At 44.8% G+C, this 16,610-nt stretch overlaps 1 protein-coding gene across 1 annotated transcript; it reads left to right on the forward strand.

Annotated features, from left to right (window-relative positions):
- The first annotated feature begins 201 nt into the window (after positions 1-201).
- Positions 202-14,065, forward strand: sod1 (superoxide dismutase 1, soluble). The gene is made up of 4 exons (XM_041851458.2): positions 202-331; positions 4,126-4,292; positions 12,708-12,825; positions 13,136-14,065. Exons 1-4 carry the CDS (start codon positions 260-262, stop codon positions 13,241-13,243), a joined length of 465 nt encoding a protein of 154 aa, XP_041707392.1. The 5' UTR covers positions 202-259; the 3' UTR covers positions 13,244-14,065.
- The last annotated feature ends 2,545 nt before the right edge of the window (positions 14,066-16,610 follow it).

A 16,610-nucleotide genomic window follows, 5' to 3' on the forward strand; every position in this document is an offset into this window, starting at 1 on the left:
ACGTAAAAATGTATGCACACATGACTGTAAGTCGCTTTGGATAAAAGCGTCTGCTAAATGGCATATTATTATTATTATTATAATTATCGTTCAACCTTTATTTAAACAAGCGTTCTCACCAGCCAATCAGATTTCTGCTCACCCATCCCCCTCGCCTCTGATTGGACACTATTCCTACGTAAGAAACTCGCCTTCTAGCTTGCAGAAATTCACCTTTCGGACTTGAGATCTTTGGTTGAGGCAAGTAGGACTGGTAGAGATGGCACTGAAGGCTGTTTGCGTGCTAAAAGGAACCGGTGAAGTTACCGGGACCGTATTCTTTGAGCAACAGGTAAAATATTTATTTAAAAAGGAAAAATACATGCTTGCTTTTTTTTTGTTGGCACGGCAAATCACATGCATGCACTTTGAGACGCAGTCTGTGCAGATGGGCCTCGTCCAAATAGCTAGCAACTTGGCTATCTTAGCTAGCTAACTAGCGTTACTTGTCAAAACCCTTTCAGATACCTTATGCAACAGTTGAGTTAGCGTTACTTAGCTCGCTAGCTAGTTATTTTGCCCTGGCGAAGTTTAACGTTAGATGGCTATCTATCTTTTGTATCTGCCTTGTAAGGCCAGTTTCATTCCGAGTTCAGTCATGTCATGCAAACGATTTACTTGATAGCCTGCTGACGTTAGCTACTGTAGCCATAGGAGCATGTGTGACAACCTTTGATACCGGTCGGCTCGTAACCTGTAGTTGCACTTTTAAGCCCTCGATGTAAATTATCTACTCAATTTAGCTAGATACTGTAGCTATAGCTAGTATTTTGTAAACAGGGGGAAATTATGTGCGTTAAATGCTAGCTAGTTCTGCCTGTTACACATTTTTAACGTTAACTAGGACGTTTGGGGGTGCCTAGCTTAACTATCAAACTAACCTTAGCTAGTTGACGTTACGCGTAACAGATGAATAAGTGACGACATTTTTTTTGCTGAGTCATTCTAGCCTGTGTGCCAGTCCGTGTCTGCTCTCTGAGAACACACACAGATCTGGCACCAGGCTGGAGTCGTTCTGCTTTGGCCCCCATTTTCCCTTGAACCTGGTCTGGTGTGTGGTAACCTAACTGTCGTGCCAAATTTGCACGAAGAAGGCGTGTGTGGTCGTTGGGGCCACCAAACTAACAGTTGTAGCTAGCAAGTTGACCGTTGATCCCCCTCAATTTCAAAAGTAGCCCAAACAGCTAGCTTGTTATGGCTAGGTGCTATGCTAGCCTCAGTGTCTGTTTTTGTGCTGTCATGCCAAATACTAATACTTAAATAGAGAGTAACACATGGCTCATTGATGTGTTAATTCTGTTTTTTTCCAACCCTGACACATCATTTTGACAGCTAATTTACATCATGTGGTGTTTTGATCTGTGTTTTCAACGTGTGTGCTCTCCCCTCATGTTTTTTCACCCCGTGTCAGTGTTAACCGACTCCTGTCTGTCAGTTATCCGAAAAAACGATTCTCCAGTGAGGCTAACGGGAGAGAGTGCTGTATAGGCCTATGTTCTGCAGAGTGACAATGATTCAGCAAAGCTCAGAGATAACAGGGCTTGGCGATATGGACAATATCATTCATATCGCAATATTTGTTTACATTTTTGATGGTATTTTACTTATGTTTTTGAATAATAGTTCTAAATATGCTTTACGAGTAGTTCATGACCCTAGAGTGGCAACACAAATTACAAGTCATTTCAACGGGGCGTTCTCTCAATTGGTAGAGCATGGCGCTTGTAACGCCAGGGTAGTGGGTTCGATCCCCGGGACCACCCATACGTAAAAATGTATGCGCACATGACTGTAAGTCGCTTTGGATAAAAGCGTCTGCTAAATGGCATATTATTATACTGTTCAATCCAACTTCAAACAAATCATTTTCAGCATTTTCATCAATTTCTGTATTTCCTGTACTTTTATTATTATTTCCACTGTGTGCCACGCAGCATGAAACTGGCGAAAAAAATATAGGCCTAGGAAATTGGTGAACTTGGAATTATGGAAACATAATGATTATTCTAATTCTATAGTTGGAATATAGTGGGCAGCACCTTGAATACATAATTTTTTGACATGACAACAAATTAATAAACAAGGGAGGAATTATTGACAGGGTAGGAACTAAAGTGTTGGTCAGTGTTTCCAGGTGTCCCTAATTAGACGGAACAAAAGTATAAACGCAACATGTAAAGTGTTGGTCCCATGTTTAATACGCATGAAAAGCTTCTCTCAAATTGTGCACATTTGTTTACATCCCTGTTAGTGTGCATTTCTCCTTTTCCAAGATAATCCATTCACCTGACAGGTGTGGCATATCAAGAAGCTGATTAAACAGCATGATCATTACACAGGTGCACCTTGTGCTGGGGACAATAAAAGGCCACTCTAAACGTGCAGTTTTGTCACACAACACAATGCCACAGATGTCTCAAGATTTGAGGGAGCGTGCAATTGGCATGCTGACTGCAGGAATGTTCACCAGAGCTGTTGCCAGAGAAGTGAATGGTCATTTCTCTACCATAAGCCAGCTCCAACGGCGTTTTAGAGAATTTGTCAGTACGTCCAACCGGCCTCACAACTGCAGACCATGTGTATGGTGTTGTGAACATAGTGCCTCATGGAGGTATGGGCAGACATAAGCTACGGACAATGAACACAATTGCATTTTATCGATGGCAATGTGAATGCACAAAAATACTGTGACCAGATCCTGATGCCCATTGTGAGGCCCATTTTAATATTTTTTTAAAGGTATCTGTGACCAACAGATGCATGTCATGTGAAATCCATAGATTAAGGCATAATGAATTTATTTCAATTTCCTCACTTCCTCATATGAACTGTAACTCTGTGAAATCAATGAAATTGTTGTATGTTGCGTTTTATAATTTGGTTCAGTATATGTTAATTACATGTTTTTTTAACTTAATCTAGCTAGCTAGCCAACTGTCACGCTTCTCCTATTCCTCTAATTAAATACCGTTGCACAAACATGCTTACCTAGGCCTACCCTAGCACTGGTACCAGTATTGGCTAGCTAGCTACGTTTGCTCTGGCTATCAGTAAATTTAGCAAGCTAGCTAACTAGCGAATTAGCATTAGCGGCTAACATAAATTATTTTAGCAACACCTTGCTAAGGAAAGAAACTAGCAGATAGTCGTTAAACAAATGGTGTGTAGAACGCTTGTGGAAAGCAGCATGTCACCAAGATTGTTGCAGCCATCTGACCATGCTGAGTGAACGGCCAGAAAGGGCTCGTGACTTGGTCGAGCAACTGCTCTGTCCTTGAGGGGCAGGCAGGGCTTGGTGTGGTTAGCGGCAGGGCTTGGTGTGGTGGCAGGCAGGGCTTGGTGTGGTTAGCGGCAGGGCTTGGTGTGGTGGCAGGCAGGGCTTGGTGTGGTTAGCGGCAGGGCTTGGTGTGGTGGCAGGCAGGGCTTGGTGTGGTGGCAGGCAGGGCTTGGTGTGGTGGCAGGCAGGGCTTGGTGTGGTTAGCGGCAGGGCTTGGTGTGGTTAGCGGCAGGGCTTGGTGTGGTTAGCGGCAGGGCTTGGTGTGGTTAGCGGCAGGGCTTGGTGTGGTTAGCGGCAGGGCTTGGTGTGGTTAGCGGCAGGGCTTGGTGTGGTTAGCGGCAGGGCTTGGTGTGGTTAGCGGCAGGGCTTGGTGTGGTTAGCGGCAGGGCTTGGTGTGGTGGCAGGCAGGGCTTGGTGTGGTTAGCGGCAGGGCTTGGTGTGGTGGCAGGCAGGGCTTGGTGTGGTGGCAGGCAGGGCTTGGTGTGGTTAGCGGCAGGGCTTGGTGTGGTTAGCGGCAGGGTGTGGTGGCAGGCAGGGCTTGGTGTAGTTAGCAGCATGCAGTAGCAGAATGAAAGGGGGGCGAGACGACTGAAGTAGCAGATGGCGTAATCTATAAAAACTGACATTATGCGCATCACATTTTAACAAACCAAACATTTAAATACTGTTATAGAAGGTAAAGTAAAAACTCAAACCGGTCCGTCCGTCAATACCGGTGTATATAGTAAAATACGGTATACCGCCCAGCCCGTGGTTTGTTTGTTTGTTTGTTTCGGCTGTACAGGCCTATAACTCGTGTCTGTCTGTAGGGTGAAAATGCTCCAGTGACGCTGACAGGAGAGATCTCGGGTCTGGCCCCGGGGGAACATGGCTTCCACGTCCACGCTTTCGGAGACAACACCAACGGCTGTATGAGCGCCGGACCCCACTTCAACCCCCACAACAAGACCCACGGAGGACCCGATGACGAAATCCGGTTAGTCTGGCCCCATGACTGAAAGAGTTACGCCTGCTAGACCAGGAGTTTTCAGACCTCTCCTCGGATAGTCCCAGACGTTCCATGTACATAGGTCAGGGAGACAACACAATTGTGAAATGTCTGTGGGTCCCCCGGGCAGAGTTTTGAAAACCATTGTGCTAGATGGCAACACTAGAAATGACCTTGTACAGTTGTACTGTTCAACAGACAGTTATACAAAGACCCATCAGACTTTATTAGTATGGTTATAATCAAGCACATTTTAGAATTTTGATCTCAACTAAGTTAACGTATTGAACCGTACCATAGCATGTATAACTCTCGTCAGTCTTTTTAAAAAAATATTCTCGTAGACTATGGGAGAATCTCCATGTCCTTGATTCTTCACGCCTTCTCATCCCCTCAAAACCCATTGATGTTCTGACCTTCTCATCCCCTTAAAATACATTGATGTTCTGACCTTCTCATGTTCTGACCTTCTCATCCCCCTTAAAACCCATTGATGTTCTGACCTTCTCATCCCCTTAAAATACATTGATGTTCTGACCTTCTCATGTTCTGACCTTCTCATCCCCCTTAAAACCCATTGATGTTCTGACCTTCTCATCCCCCTTAAAACCCATTGATGTTCTGACCTTCTCATCCCCCTTAAAACCCATTGATGTTCTGACCTTCTCATCCCCTTAAAACCCATTGATGTTCTGACCTTCTCATCCAATGTTTTTTGATAAGGTGGCGAGGACGCAAGGAATCTAGTGATGGGGGGTCGAAGGTCGATAGTTACATATCGGGATATTATTTTTGGTGATTATATCGTTTTGACAATATCCCAATATTATTTTTGTGCTAGTTGGCTGTACCTGCACCAGAACTCCAGTATTTTTCCCTCCATAGCGTGTTCTCCATCCTTTTTATATAGGGGAAACCATTTGTTTTCAACACTTGTTTATTCCAATGACCTGATCAGCATTTTGTTTTCGTGGCTCCCTCGTCCCTCACCAGGGCTGCCTAACCCTCTTTCCTGGAGATCTACTGTCCTGTAGGTTTTCAGTCCAACCCTAATTTAGCATATCTGATTCAGCTGGTTAAGGTCTTGTTGAGCAGCTAATAAGTAGAATCAGATATGCTAAATTAGGGTTGGACTAAAATAACCTACAGGACAGATCTCCAGGAAGAGGGTTGGGCAGCCCTGGTGTAGACGGTATAGCGAAATGGTTACTTGCAATATCAAAAATAGATAAGTGTCAATATAAAGGGGGGGAAAAAAAGAACAAGTCTCAATGCCAGTAGAGAAAGAACAAAATGAATATACAGTATGTACAAGAACAATATCAATAACGTGATATTGGTGATAGATGAGGTAGTTATATGCATACAGTCAGGGGTAAAGTGGCTGAACAGCAGGATAGAGAAAAAATAGTAGCAGCAACATATGGCGTGTGTGTGTGTTAGGAGAGAGTCATGTGAATGTCCATAGAGGCACTGCAGATAGTGCTGATGACTGGGAACTCGCCCCGAGTGATGAACTGGTCCGTCCAAACCACGCATGAACAAGGGACCTATATTCGGGGGAGCCTGTTTCTGTCCTGCCCTTGACTTTGGTGCAGGTCATGTGATGTCCATAGCCTCTTCGTCGCAAAACTTCCTGATCTTGTCAAAAATATACGTTTTCACTAGCTGTGTCCAGTCCAGGTGGTGCTTGTACAGGCAGACCATCTACGGGAGGAAGGATGTCAGCGTTGCGCAGCAGCTGAAACCTGGTCCCGACTGAGTCCGACACTCCTTGGTGACACCAACACCAGGCTGCAGAGCATCGAAGCTGTAAAACAGGAAATGACAACACAAACTGAGAAGACATTACAACCTCGCATAACATCAATTCACCTCCCAAGTTCAGATAAGAAGAATAACCTCATGCAATGAAAATGATATACACCTGAAGTGCTGGTACTGCTTGATCTGTGGCAGCGGCCTGAAGTACGGGGTCAGGCTGGCAACAAAACCTTTAGCTTTCCGCCAGCACCGTACCATCCTCCAGTCCAACCAGCTGTGGGATGTTGACCCCTGTCACAGTGCTGTCCTTCACCACACCAGCAATCTCGGACAAAGTGTTCACTCTGGTCTTTCTGAAGCGCCGCTTGATGAGGCCGAAGCACCAGTTGGGGGGCAAACTTTGTGTGGCCTGTGATCAGGAAGTGAAGGTCCCAATCAAAACGTGTTTATGCTTTACATACCAAGTGTTGTCATCGATTCCTTGTAGAGACGCTACACCGTTGCTTTTGTCACATGAGATGGCAGCAGCTTTCCACCAAAGTGTTTGTGTCCTGGGTGGCGTCCTGGTAATACTATTGCATTATCCTCTGCGTAGTTGTTGATGAAGTTCACAACTCGCTGCAAGTCCTCAAGCTTCAGGTGTAACCTGTGCTTGTTTGGGCCATCTCTCTTTTTAATGGGAGGCATTAGACCGTTCTCCTTGTATGACTGGTGGAGGACAGTCAGCCGTGGTCTAACTGATGCTGAAAGACAAATTCCAGATACAAATATTGTAGCATTATTATACAATAGATGTCTTTTAATCACCGTCAGACACACCTGGCTAACTTGATGGGTCATGTAATCATCTGGCAAAGTGGAGTCTCTTGTTTAGACATGTAGCTAGCTAAAGAATGTACCATAATTCCAATCCATAGAGTACTAGCAATACAAACCGATTTGTCATAGCTAGCTAAAGTTAACCAAATAGTTTCAATGTTAGCTAGCTATTTGCAGTTCTCCATGGCTAACGGTATATCTTTAAACTGCAGTAGAAAGGATTACACATAACGACGAGCGGCTCATTTTATAAACAGAAGCTGCTACACGGCAGACCAATCCGAAACTCATCTCTCGGCATGTCCAGCCCATTCATTATTACATTTACGTCATTTAGCAGATGCTCTTATCCAGAGTGACTTACAAATTGGTGCATTCACCTTATAGCCAGTGGGACAACCACTTTACAATGTATTTTTTTAAACTTTATTAGTTTTTTTTAACCTTTTATATTTTTTTTCCGTTTTTTTTTGGGGGGGTAGAAGGATTACATTATCCTATCCCAGGTATTCCTTAAAGAGGTGGGGTTTCAAATGTCTCCGGAAGGTGGTGAGTGACTCCGCTGTCCTGGCGTCGTGAGGGAGCTTGTTCCACCATTGGGGTGCCAGAGCAGCGAACAGTTTTGACTGGGCTGAGCGGGAACTATGCTTCCGCAGAGGAAGGGGAGCCAGCAGGCCAGAGGTGGATGAACGCAATGCCCTCGTTTGGGTGTAGGGACTGATCAGAGCCTGAAGGTACGGCGGTGCCGTTCCCCTCACAGCTCCGTAGGCAAGCACCATGGTCTTGTAGCAGATGCGAGCTTCAACTGGAAGCCAGTGGAGTGTGCGGAGGAGCGGGGTGACGTGAGAGAACTTGGGAAGGTTGAACACCAGACGGGCTGCGGCATTCTGGATGAGTTGTAGGGGTTTAATAGCACAGGCAGGGAGCCCAGCCAACAGTGAGTTGCAGTAATCCAGACGGGAGATGACAAGTGCCTGGATTAGGACCTGTGCCGCTTCCTGTGTAAGGCAGGGTCGTACTCTCCGAATGTTGTAGAGCATGAACCTACAGGATCGGGTCACCGCCTTGATGTTAGCGGAGAACGACAGGGTGTTGTCCAGGGTCACGCCAAGGCTTTTCGCACTCTGGGAGGAGGACACAACGGAGTTGTCAACCGTGATGGCGAGATCATGGAACGGGCAGTCCTTCCCCGGGAGGAAGAGCAGCTCCGTCTTGCCAGGGTTCAGCTTGAGGTGGTGATCCGTCATCCATACTGATATGTCTGCCAGACATGCAGAGATGCGATTCGCCACCTGGTTCGCCACCATTATCTCAGCCAATCATGGCTAGCGGGAAGGTTCTTCTCTTTTTCTGTGGCTAAACCAACTAGATAATCGTATTTACAGTTGACATGCATGCTATTAAGGCACATGAAAGTTCAAATGTTCCAGAAGGCATTTCTGCCAAAAAAAGGCATTTTGTTAAAAAATCTAAAACGTTCAAATGCCTCTCCTGTGAAGTCATGACTTACGACGTACGCCTAGTTTCCTGAAACGAGTCACGTATGGTGAGCAATATGTTTGGAATATTGAATTGCATTAAAATCACTTATCGAATCGCAATACATATAGAATCGTGAGAATCGCAATACATATCGTATCGGCACCTAAATTATGGTGATAATATTGTATCGCGAGGTCCCTGGCAATTCATAGGAATCAAATAAATGAAATTATTCTCTGAGTCTGTTCTTATCACATTCCTCGCTGCCTCTCGCATCACATGTAGGCATCAAGCAACTGTCCTTATGTTGTCTGTTGGCTTGACCAGCTGATGTCCAGCAGAACCGTTGGCTTGACCAGCTGATGTCCAGCAGAACCGTTGGCTTGACCAGCTGATGTCCAGCAGAACCGTTGGCTTGACCAATTGATGTCCAGCAGAACCGTTGGCTTGACCAATTGATGTCCAGCAGAACCGTTGGCTTGACCAGCTGATGTCCAGCAGAACCGTCCTGGTGGAGAGGTTGCATGGTGGAACCTTTTTAATGATTGGCTCTAGGGCTTAATCCCTATAAATAGCAGTGCATTCGGAAAGTTTTCAGACCCCTTGACTTTTTCCACATTTTATGTTAGTCCTCATCAATCTACACACAATACCCCATAATGACGAAGCGAAAACAGGTTTTTAGGAGTTTGTACAAATTAATTAAAAAAAATTAACGGATACCTTATTTACATAAGTATTCAGACACTTTGCTATGTGACTCAGTTGAACTCCGGTGCATCCTGTTTCCATTGAGCATCCTTGATGTTTCTACAACTTGATTGGAGGCCACCTGTGGTAAATTCAATTGATTGGACCTGATTTGGAAAGGCACCCACCTGTCTATATAAGGTCCCACAGTTGACAGTGCATGTCAGAGCAAAAACCAAGCCATGAGGTCAAAGGAATTGTCTGTAGAGCTCCGAGACAGGACTGTCAAGGCACAGATCTGGGGAAGGGTACCAAAACATTTCTGCAGCATTGAAGGTCCCCAAGAACACAGTGGCCTCCATCATTCTTAAATGGAAGAAGTTTGGAACCACCAAGACTCTTCCTAGAGCTGGCCGCCCGGCCCAACTGCGCAAATGAGGGAGAAGGGTGTTGGTCAGGGAGGTGACCAAGAACCCGATGGTCACTCTGACAGAGCTCCAGAGATCCTCTGTGGAGATGGTTGTCCTTCCGGAAGGTTCTCCCATCTCTGCAGTACCCCACCAATCAGGCCTTTATGGTAGAGTGGCCAGACGGAAGCCTCTCCTCAGTAAAAGGCACATGACCGCCCGCTTGGAGTTTGCCAAAAGGCACCTAAAGGACTGACACTGAGAAACAAGATTGATGAAACCAAGATTGAACTCGTTGGCCTGAATGCCAAGCGTCACGTCTGGAGGAAACCTGGCACCACCCCTACGGTGAATCGTGGTGGCAGCATCATGCTGTTGGGATGTTTTTAGCGGCAGAGACTAGGAGACGAGTCAGGATCGAGGGAAAGATGAACGGAGCAAGGTACAGAGGTCCTTCGTGAACACCTTCTCCAGAGTGCTCAGGACCTCAGACTGGGGCGAAGGTTAACCTTCCAACAGGACAACGACCCTAGGCACACAGCCAAGGCAACGCAGGAGTGGCTTCGGAACAAGTCTCTGAATATCCTTGAGCCGTCCGGCAAGAGCCCGGACTTGAATCCGATCGAACATCTCTGGAGAGACCTGAAAATAGCTGTGCAGCGACGCTCCCCATCCAACCTGACAGAGCTTGAGAGGATCTGCAGAGAGGAATGGGAGAAACTCCCCAAATACAGGTGTGCCAAGCTTGTAGCGTCATACCCAAGAAGACTTGAGGCTGTAATCGCTGGCAAAGGTGCTTCAACAAAGTACTAAGTAAAGGGTCTGAATATTTATGTAAATTAGTTATTTCCGTTTTTAATACATTTGCAAAAATGTCAAACTTTTATGGGGTGTTGTGTGTAGATTGAGGGGAACATAAAAAATAAAAAAATAAACATTAAGGCTGTAATGTAGCAAAGTGGAAAAAGTCAAGGGGTCTGAATACTTTCCGAATGCAGTGTAGCTGTCTATCTAGGGAGTTGTGTGACTGTGTCTGGAGGCAATGAGATTTGGCTTCAGGGGTTATGATGTATTTTGTCATGGACATCCTTGACAAGATCCTGACCTTAGATATTTAAATCATATGATTAGATGGTCAGGGGTTTCTCAATAGGGATAACCGCAACACTGTGGCTTTGTTTACACAGGTCGGCCCAACTCTGGGCAAAATATCTGATTAGTCAAATGACAAATGAGTGCGCAAAAGATCGGAATTGGGCTGCCTGTGTAAACGCAGCCTAAATAGGCAAAGAGGCACTGGTATTGTCAAACAAAGATGCCATGATACTGTATTTGGCTTAGACCTTTGAATTCCTTGCACAATAGAGCTGGGCGATATCAACAAAAATCCATATTGCGATAAATGGAACGATAAGTTGATAACATTAATGTGCACCAAGTTTTTTTGGCATTTTATTTATCCTTAAAAAATATACATAAACGCAACATGCAACAATTTCAAAGATTTTACTGAGTTACAGTTCAGGTAAGGAAATCACCTAATCGGTTGATTTCACGACTGGGAACACAGATGGGCATCTGTTGGTCACAAAAAAGGTAGTAACCCAGTCTGTACCACCATTTGCGTCATGCAGCACAACACATTTCCTTCGCATAGAGTGGATCAGGCAGTTGATTTACGGCCTGTGAAATATTGTCCCACTCCTCCTCTTCAATGGCTGTGCGAAGTTGCGGGAACTGGAATACGCTGATCCAGAGCATCCCAAACATGCTCAATGGGTGACATGTCTGAGTGCAGGCCATGGAAGAACTGGGACATTTTCAGCTTCCAGGAATTGTGTCCAGGTCCTTGTGACATGGGGCCGTGCATTATCATGAAACATGAAGTGATGGTGGCGGCAGAATGGCATGACAATGGGTCTTAAAATAAATGTATTGGGCCCTAATCTATCAATTTCACGTGACTGGGAATACAGATATACTGTACATCTGTTGGTCAAAGATGCCTCACAATGGGCCTTGGGACCTCGTCACGGTCTGTGGTTGTGAGGCCGGTTGGCTGTACTGCCAAATTCTCTAAAACAACATTGGTAGAGAACAAATTATGGTAGAGAAATTAACATTCAATTCTCTGGCAACAGTTCTGGTGGACATTCCTGCAGTCAGCATGCCAAATGGACACTCCCTAAAATCTTGAGACATCTGTGGCATTGTGTTGTGACACAACTGTACATTTTAGTGGCCTTTTATTGTCCCCAGCACAAGGTGCACCTGTGTAATGATCATGCTGTTTAATCAGCTTCTTGATATGCCACACCTGTCAGGTGGATAGATTATCTTGGCAAATGATAAAAACTCACTAACAGGGATGTAAACAAATTTGTGCACAACATTTGAGAGCAATAAGCTTTTTGTGCTTTGAAAGTTTTCTGGGATCTTTTATTTCAGCTCATGAAACATTGGACCAACACTTTACATTTGCGTTTTTTATATTTTTGTTCAGTGTACTACTAGTTTGATGGCCCCCCATTAACCATCATCCATATCAACACTTATTTCATTTCAAACTTATTTCTCTAGTATAGGCTACTTATCGTAATGAACGATATAAGCAAAATTCCTGCGATAAGTGGTCGGTGTGGATTATTATTTTTTTGTTTATGTTCTGTAATAGTGCATTCGGAAAGTATTCAGACCCCTTGACTTTTTCCACATTTTGTTACGTTACAGCCTTATTCTAAAATGAATTAAATTGTTTTTTACCCTCATCAATCTACACACAATACCCCATAATGACAAAGCAAAAACAGTCATTTTTTAAATTACTTTTTTTGCACATTTATACAAAATAAAAATAAACTCATTTATGTTAGCATTCAGACCCTTTACTTAGTACTTTGTCGAAGCACTTTTTGGCAGCGATTACAGCCTCAAGTCTTCTTCTTGGGTATGACGCTACAAGCTTGGCACACCTGTATTTGGGGACCAGAACAGCAGAAAGGTTTAGCCTCACGATTTACATCGCTGACTCTACCTTTTTTAAATGCTATGTTGACTCTTATTGAGTAGATCTGTGATGGAATCAAATGAGATCTACACATGCAGTGATAAAGAGGTTTTAGAAATGTCAACCACCTACTCTTGGCTCTCACCATTGTTTTGCTACGGTGTGCACATTGGGGGTAAACTATTCTAAAGCTGTACCCTTTCCTCTGACATCATATCCTGTCTGTGTTGCTAGGCACGTAGGGGACCTTGGCAACGTGACTGCAGGAGCTGACAACGTGGCTAAGATCAACATCTCTGACAAGATGCTGACTCTCACTGGACCTTACTCTATCATTGGCAGGACCATGGTGGTAAGAACAGTTGTCTCGTTATCTGACCTACATTGGTGGTGTTCAATAGGAATAAAATGCTCAAACTGAGTTTTCTAAATAAACACTGTTTTCACCCTCATCTCCCCTCTTGCTCTCTTTCACTCTTGCGCTCGCTCTGTCCTCTCTGTTCTCTCTCGCTCTCTCTCTCTGTTCTCTCTCTCTGTCCTCGCGCTCTCTCTGTCCTCGCGCTCTCTCTCTGTCCTCTGTCCTCGCTCTCTCTCTCTGTCCTCTGTCCTCGCTCTCTCTCTCTGTCTCTCTGTCTCTGTACTACCCCCCCTTTTATCATTAGATCCATGAGAAGGCTGATGATCTGGGAAAAGGAGACAACGAGGAGAGTCTGAAGACGGGCAACGCTGGCGGTCGCCAGGCCTGCGGAGTTATTGGCATTACCCAGTAAACACACACACCCTTACCGGGAGCACTGGAACCACTAGCCACTGCTTGAAGACCAGCGTAGCTACGCCGAACCCATAGAAGACTCTGTAAAATATATATGTAACCCCCCAGATCTACCCTTAGCCCCTACCTAGACCTCTATGGCACCTCACGTAGATCTGACAGAATTTGGAGTGTGTCCTTTAATGGCCACCTATCGTTGATATAGTGCACTACTTTTGAACAGGGCCCATAGGACTCTGGTCAAGAGTAGTGCACTAGATTATAAGGGATAGGGCGCCGTATGGGGGGCGGAGACCCCTGGGTTCTCAGGGCTTTGACCCGGGACGTTGAGGTTGGGGACGGCGTGTGTGCGGCCCAAATGACGCCCTATTTAGACCAGAGCCCTACGGCAGGTACAGACAATATGCTAGGAGCTCCACCCTCCCCCTCCGATAGGCTGGGTGGACGTTTCACCATATTGCTTGTACCTGTAAAAAAAAAAATCCTTTCAGGTCGAGTGCCCTACGAGGCAGCGGCTAGGGGTGGATTAGGGGATTTGGTTTCTAATGACCACAGAATATAAAGCGCTTATTGAAGTTGTTGACTGTCAACCGTATACCGGTTTGTCCTGCTACGACAGTTGTTGCTTCCTGTCTGTATGTGATTGAATATTCTGGTACGCTGTCCCAAAACATGTGTTAAACATTGCGAGTCTGAAATGGCACCCTAGATCCTTTTTACAGCGCGCTACTTTTGACCAGTGGCCGATTTTGGACACACCTATTATGTTCACTTTGTGTGCCAAGCTGCCCAATAAAGAAATGCATTGTCACTGGTGATACTTGATTGTGTTATGTTGTATTTTTTTTGTTTTTTTTTGTCTGTACGTAAACTTTCAGTAGCATCCTGAGTAAGCATTAGTGTCAGTTTGAATAACAACCTAGACAAATGTATTTGTTGAATCGAAAGGGTGTGTAGTGTGTACCAACTATATCTCCGCAGGTCCTAGGGTTGTTGACCGCTGTGTTACTGCTTACAAAATAATGGCCTCTTGACTGTCGGACTCGGTGTACAGTCGTGGTCAAAAGTTTTGAGAATGACACAAATACTAATTTTTCACAAAGTCTGCTGCCTCAGTTTTTATGATGGCAATTTGCATATACTCCAGATTGTTATGAAGAGTGATCAGATGAATTGCAATTAATTGCAAAGTCCCTCTGCCATGAAAATGAACTTAATCCCTCCAAAAAAAAAAAACATTTCCACTACATTTCAGTCCTGCCACAAAAGGAGCAGCTGACATCATGTCAGTGATTCTCTCGTTAACACAGGTGAGACTTGACGAGGACGGAGATCACTGTCATGCTGATTTACATTTTAGTCATTTAGCAGACGCTCTTATCCAGAGCGACTTACAGTTAGTGAGTGCATACATTTTTCATACTAGCTCCCCGTGAGAATCGAACCCACAACCTTGGCGTTGCAAGCGCCATGCTCTACCAACTGAGCTACAGGAGGCTGATTGAGTTAGAATAACAGACTGGAAGCTTTAAAAGGAGGGTGGTGCTTGAAATCATTGTTCTTCCTCTGTTAACCATGGTTACCTGCAAGGAAACGTGTGCTGTCATCATTGCTTTGCACAAAAAGTAAATGTAAATGTAAAAAGGGCTTCACAGGCAAGGATATTGTTGCTAGTAAGATTGCACCTAAATCAACCATTTATCGGATCATCAAGAACTTCAAGGAGAGAGGTTCAATTGTTGTGATGAAGGCTTCAGGGCGCCCAAGAAAGTCCAGCAAGCGCCAGGACCGTCTCCTAAAGTTGATTCAGCTGCGGGATCGGGGCACCACCAGTGCAGAGCTTGCTCAGGAATGGCAGCAGGCAGGTGTGAGTGCATCTGCACGCACAGTGAGGCAAAGGCTTTTGGAGGATGGCCTGGTGTCAAGAAGGGCAGCGAGGAAGCAACTTCTCTCCAGGAAAAACATCAGGGACAGACTGATATTCTGCAAAAGGTACAGGGATTGGACTGCTGAGGACTGGGGTAAAGTCATTTTCTCTGATGAATCCCCTTTCCGATTGTTTGGGGCATCCGGAAAAAAGCTTGTCCGGAGAAGACCAGGTGAGCACTACCATCAGTCCTGTGTCATGCCAACAGTAAAGCATCTTGAGACCATTCATGTGTGGGGTTGCTTCTCAGCCAACGGAGTGGGCTCACTCACAATTTTGCCTAAGAACACAGCCATGAATAAAGAATGGTACCAACACATCCTCCGAGAGCAACTTCTCCCAACCATCCAAGAACAGTTTGGTGACGAACAATGCCTTTTCCAGCATTATGGAGCACCTTGCCATAAGGGAAAAGTGATAACTAAGTGGCTCGGGGAACAAAACATCGACATTTTGGGTCCATGGCCAGGAAACTCCCCAGACCTTAATCCCATTGAGAACTTGTGGTCAATCCTCAAGAGGCGGCTGGACAAACAAAAACCCACAAATTCTAACAAACTCCAAGCATTGATTATGCAAGAATGGGCTGCCATCAGTCAGGATGTGGCCCAGAAGTTAATTGACAGCATGCCAGGGTGGATTGCAGAGGTCTTGAAAAAGAAGGGTCAACACTGCAAATATTGACTCTTTGCATAAACTTAATGTAATTGTCAATAAAAGCCTTTGACACTTATGGAATGCTTGTAATTATACTTCAGTATACTATAGTAACATCTGACAAAAATATCTACAAACACTGAAGCAGCAAACTTTGTGAAGACCAATACTTGTGTCATTCTCAAAACCTTTGACCACGACTATAGTACAATAGAAAAGATTGCTCTGGTCATTTAGTAGTGGTAGTGTTTTTTGGTGACACTAGATGGTGCCATCGCCCTGTCCCGGTCACAGGGAATGGTTCGTGACAGTGAAGAAGAGGCGAAGCCGGAGGGATAACAGGCCAAAATCTGTTTCCTCTAACAAGGTGCTGGTTTTTTTTCGACTCCCCAGGCGAGGAGTTTTTGTATGGCGGTAAATGAGTGTCGAATTTGGTCAACAAAAAAATCTAATGGCTTATTAATGCTTAGGTTAAGTGTACTGCTATAAGTAGGGAATGTGACATCCTGGCAACTTTGAGAAAAAACACTGTCGGAGTTGTGCCTGTTGTTCACACGTAGGGCTGTGGCGGTCATGACATTTTCTCAGCTGCTGATTGTTAAGCAAAATCTGCCGGTCTAACAGTAACCATTAATTAACATAAACACATTTTAGCATCTCCTGGCTTCCACGCATAGCCTACAAGCCACTGATGCAGACCTTTTGGAACATCTACATTTAAAAAAGTCTAATAAATCCAAGTAAAATAGCCTACGCCATCACAATAATTGAATAAATCCAT

This window comes from Coregonus clupeaformis, chromosome 27 (genome assembly GCF_020615455.1).
Source record: "Coregonus clupeaformis isolate EN_2021a chromosome 27, ASM2061545v1, whole genome shotgun sequence".
Lineage (NCBI taxonomy): Eukaryota > Metazoa > Chordata > Actinopteri > Salmoniformes > Salmonidae > Coregonus > Coregonus clupeaformis.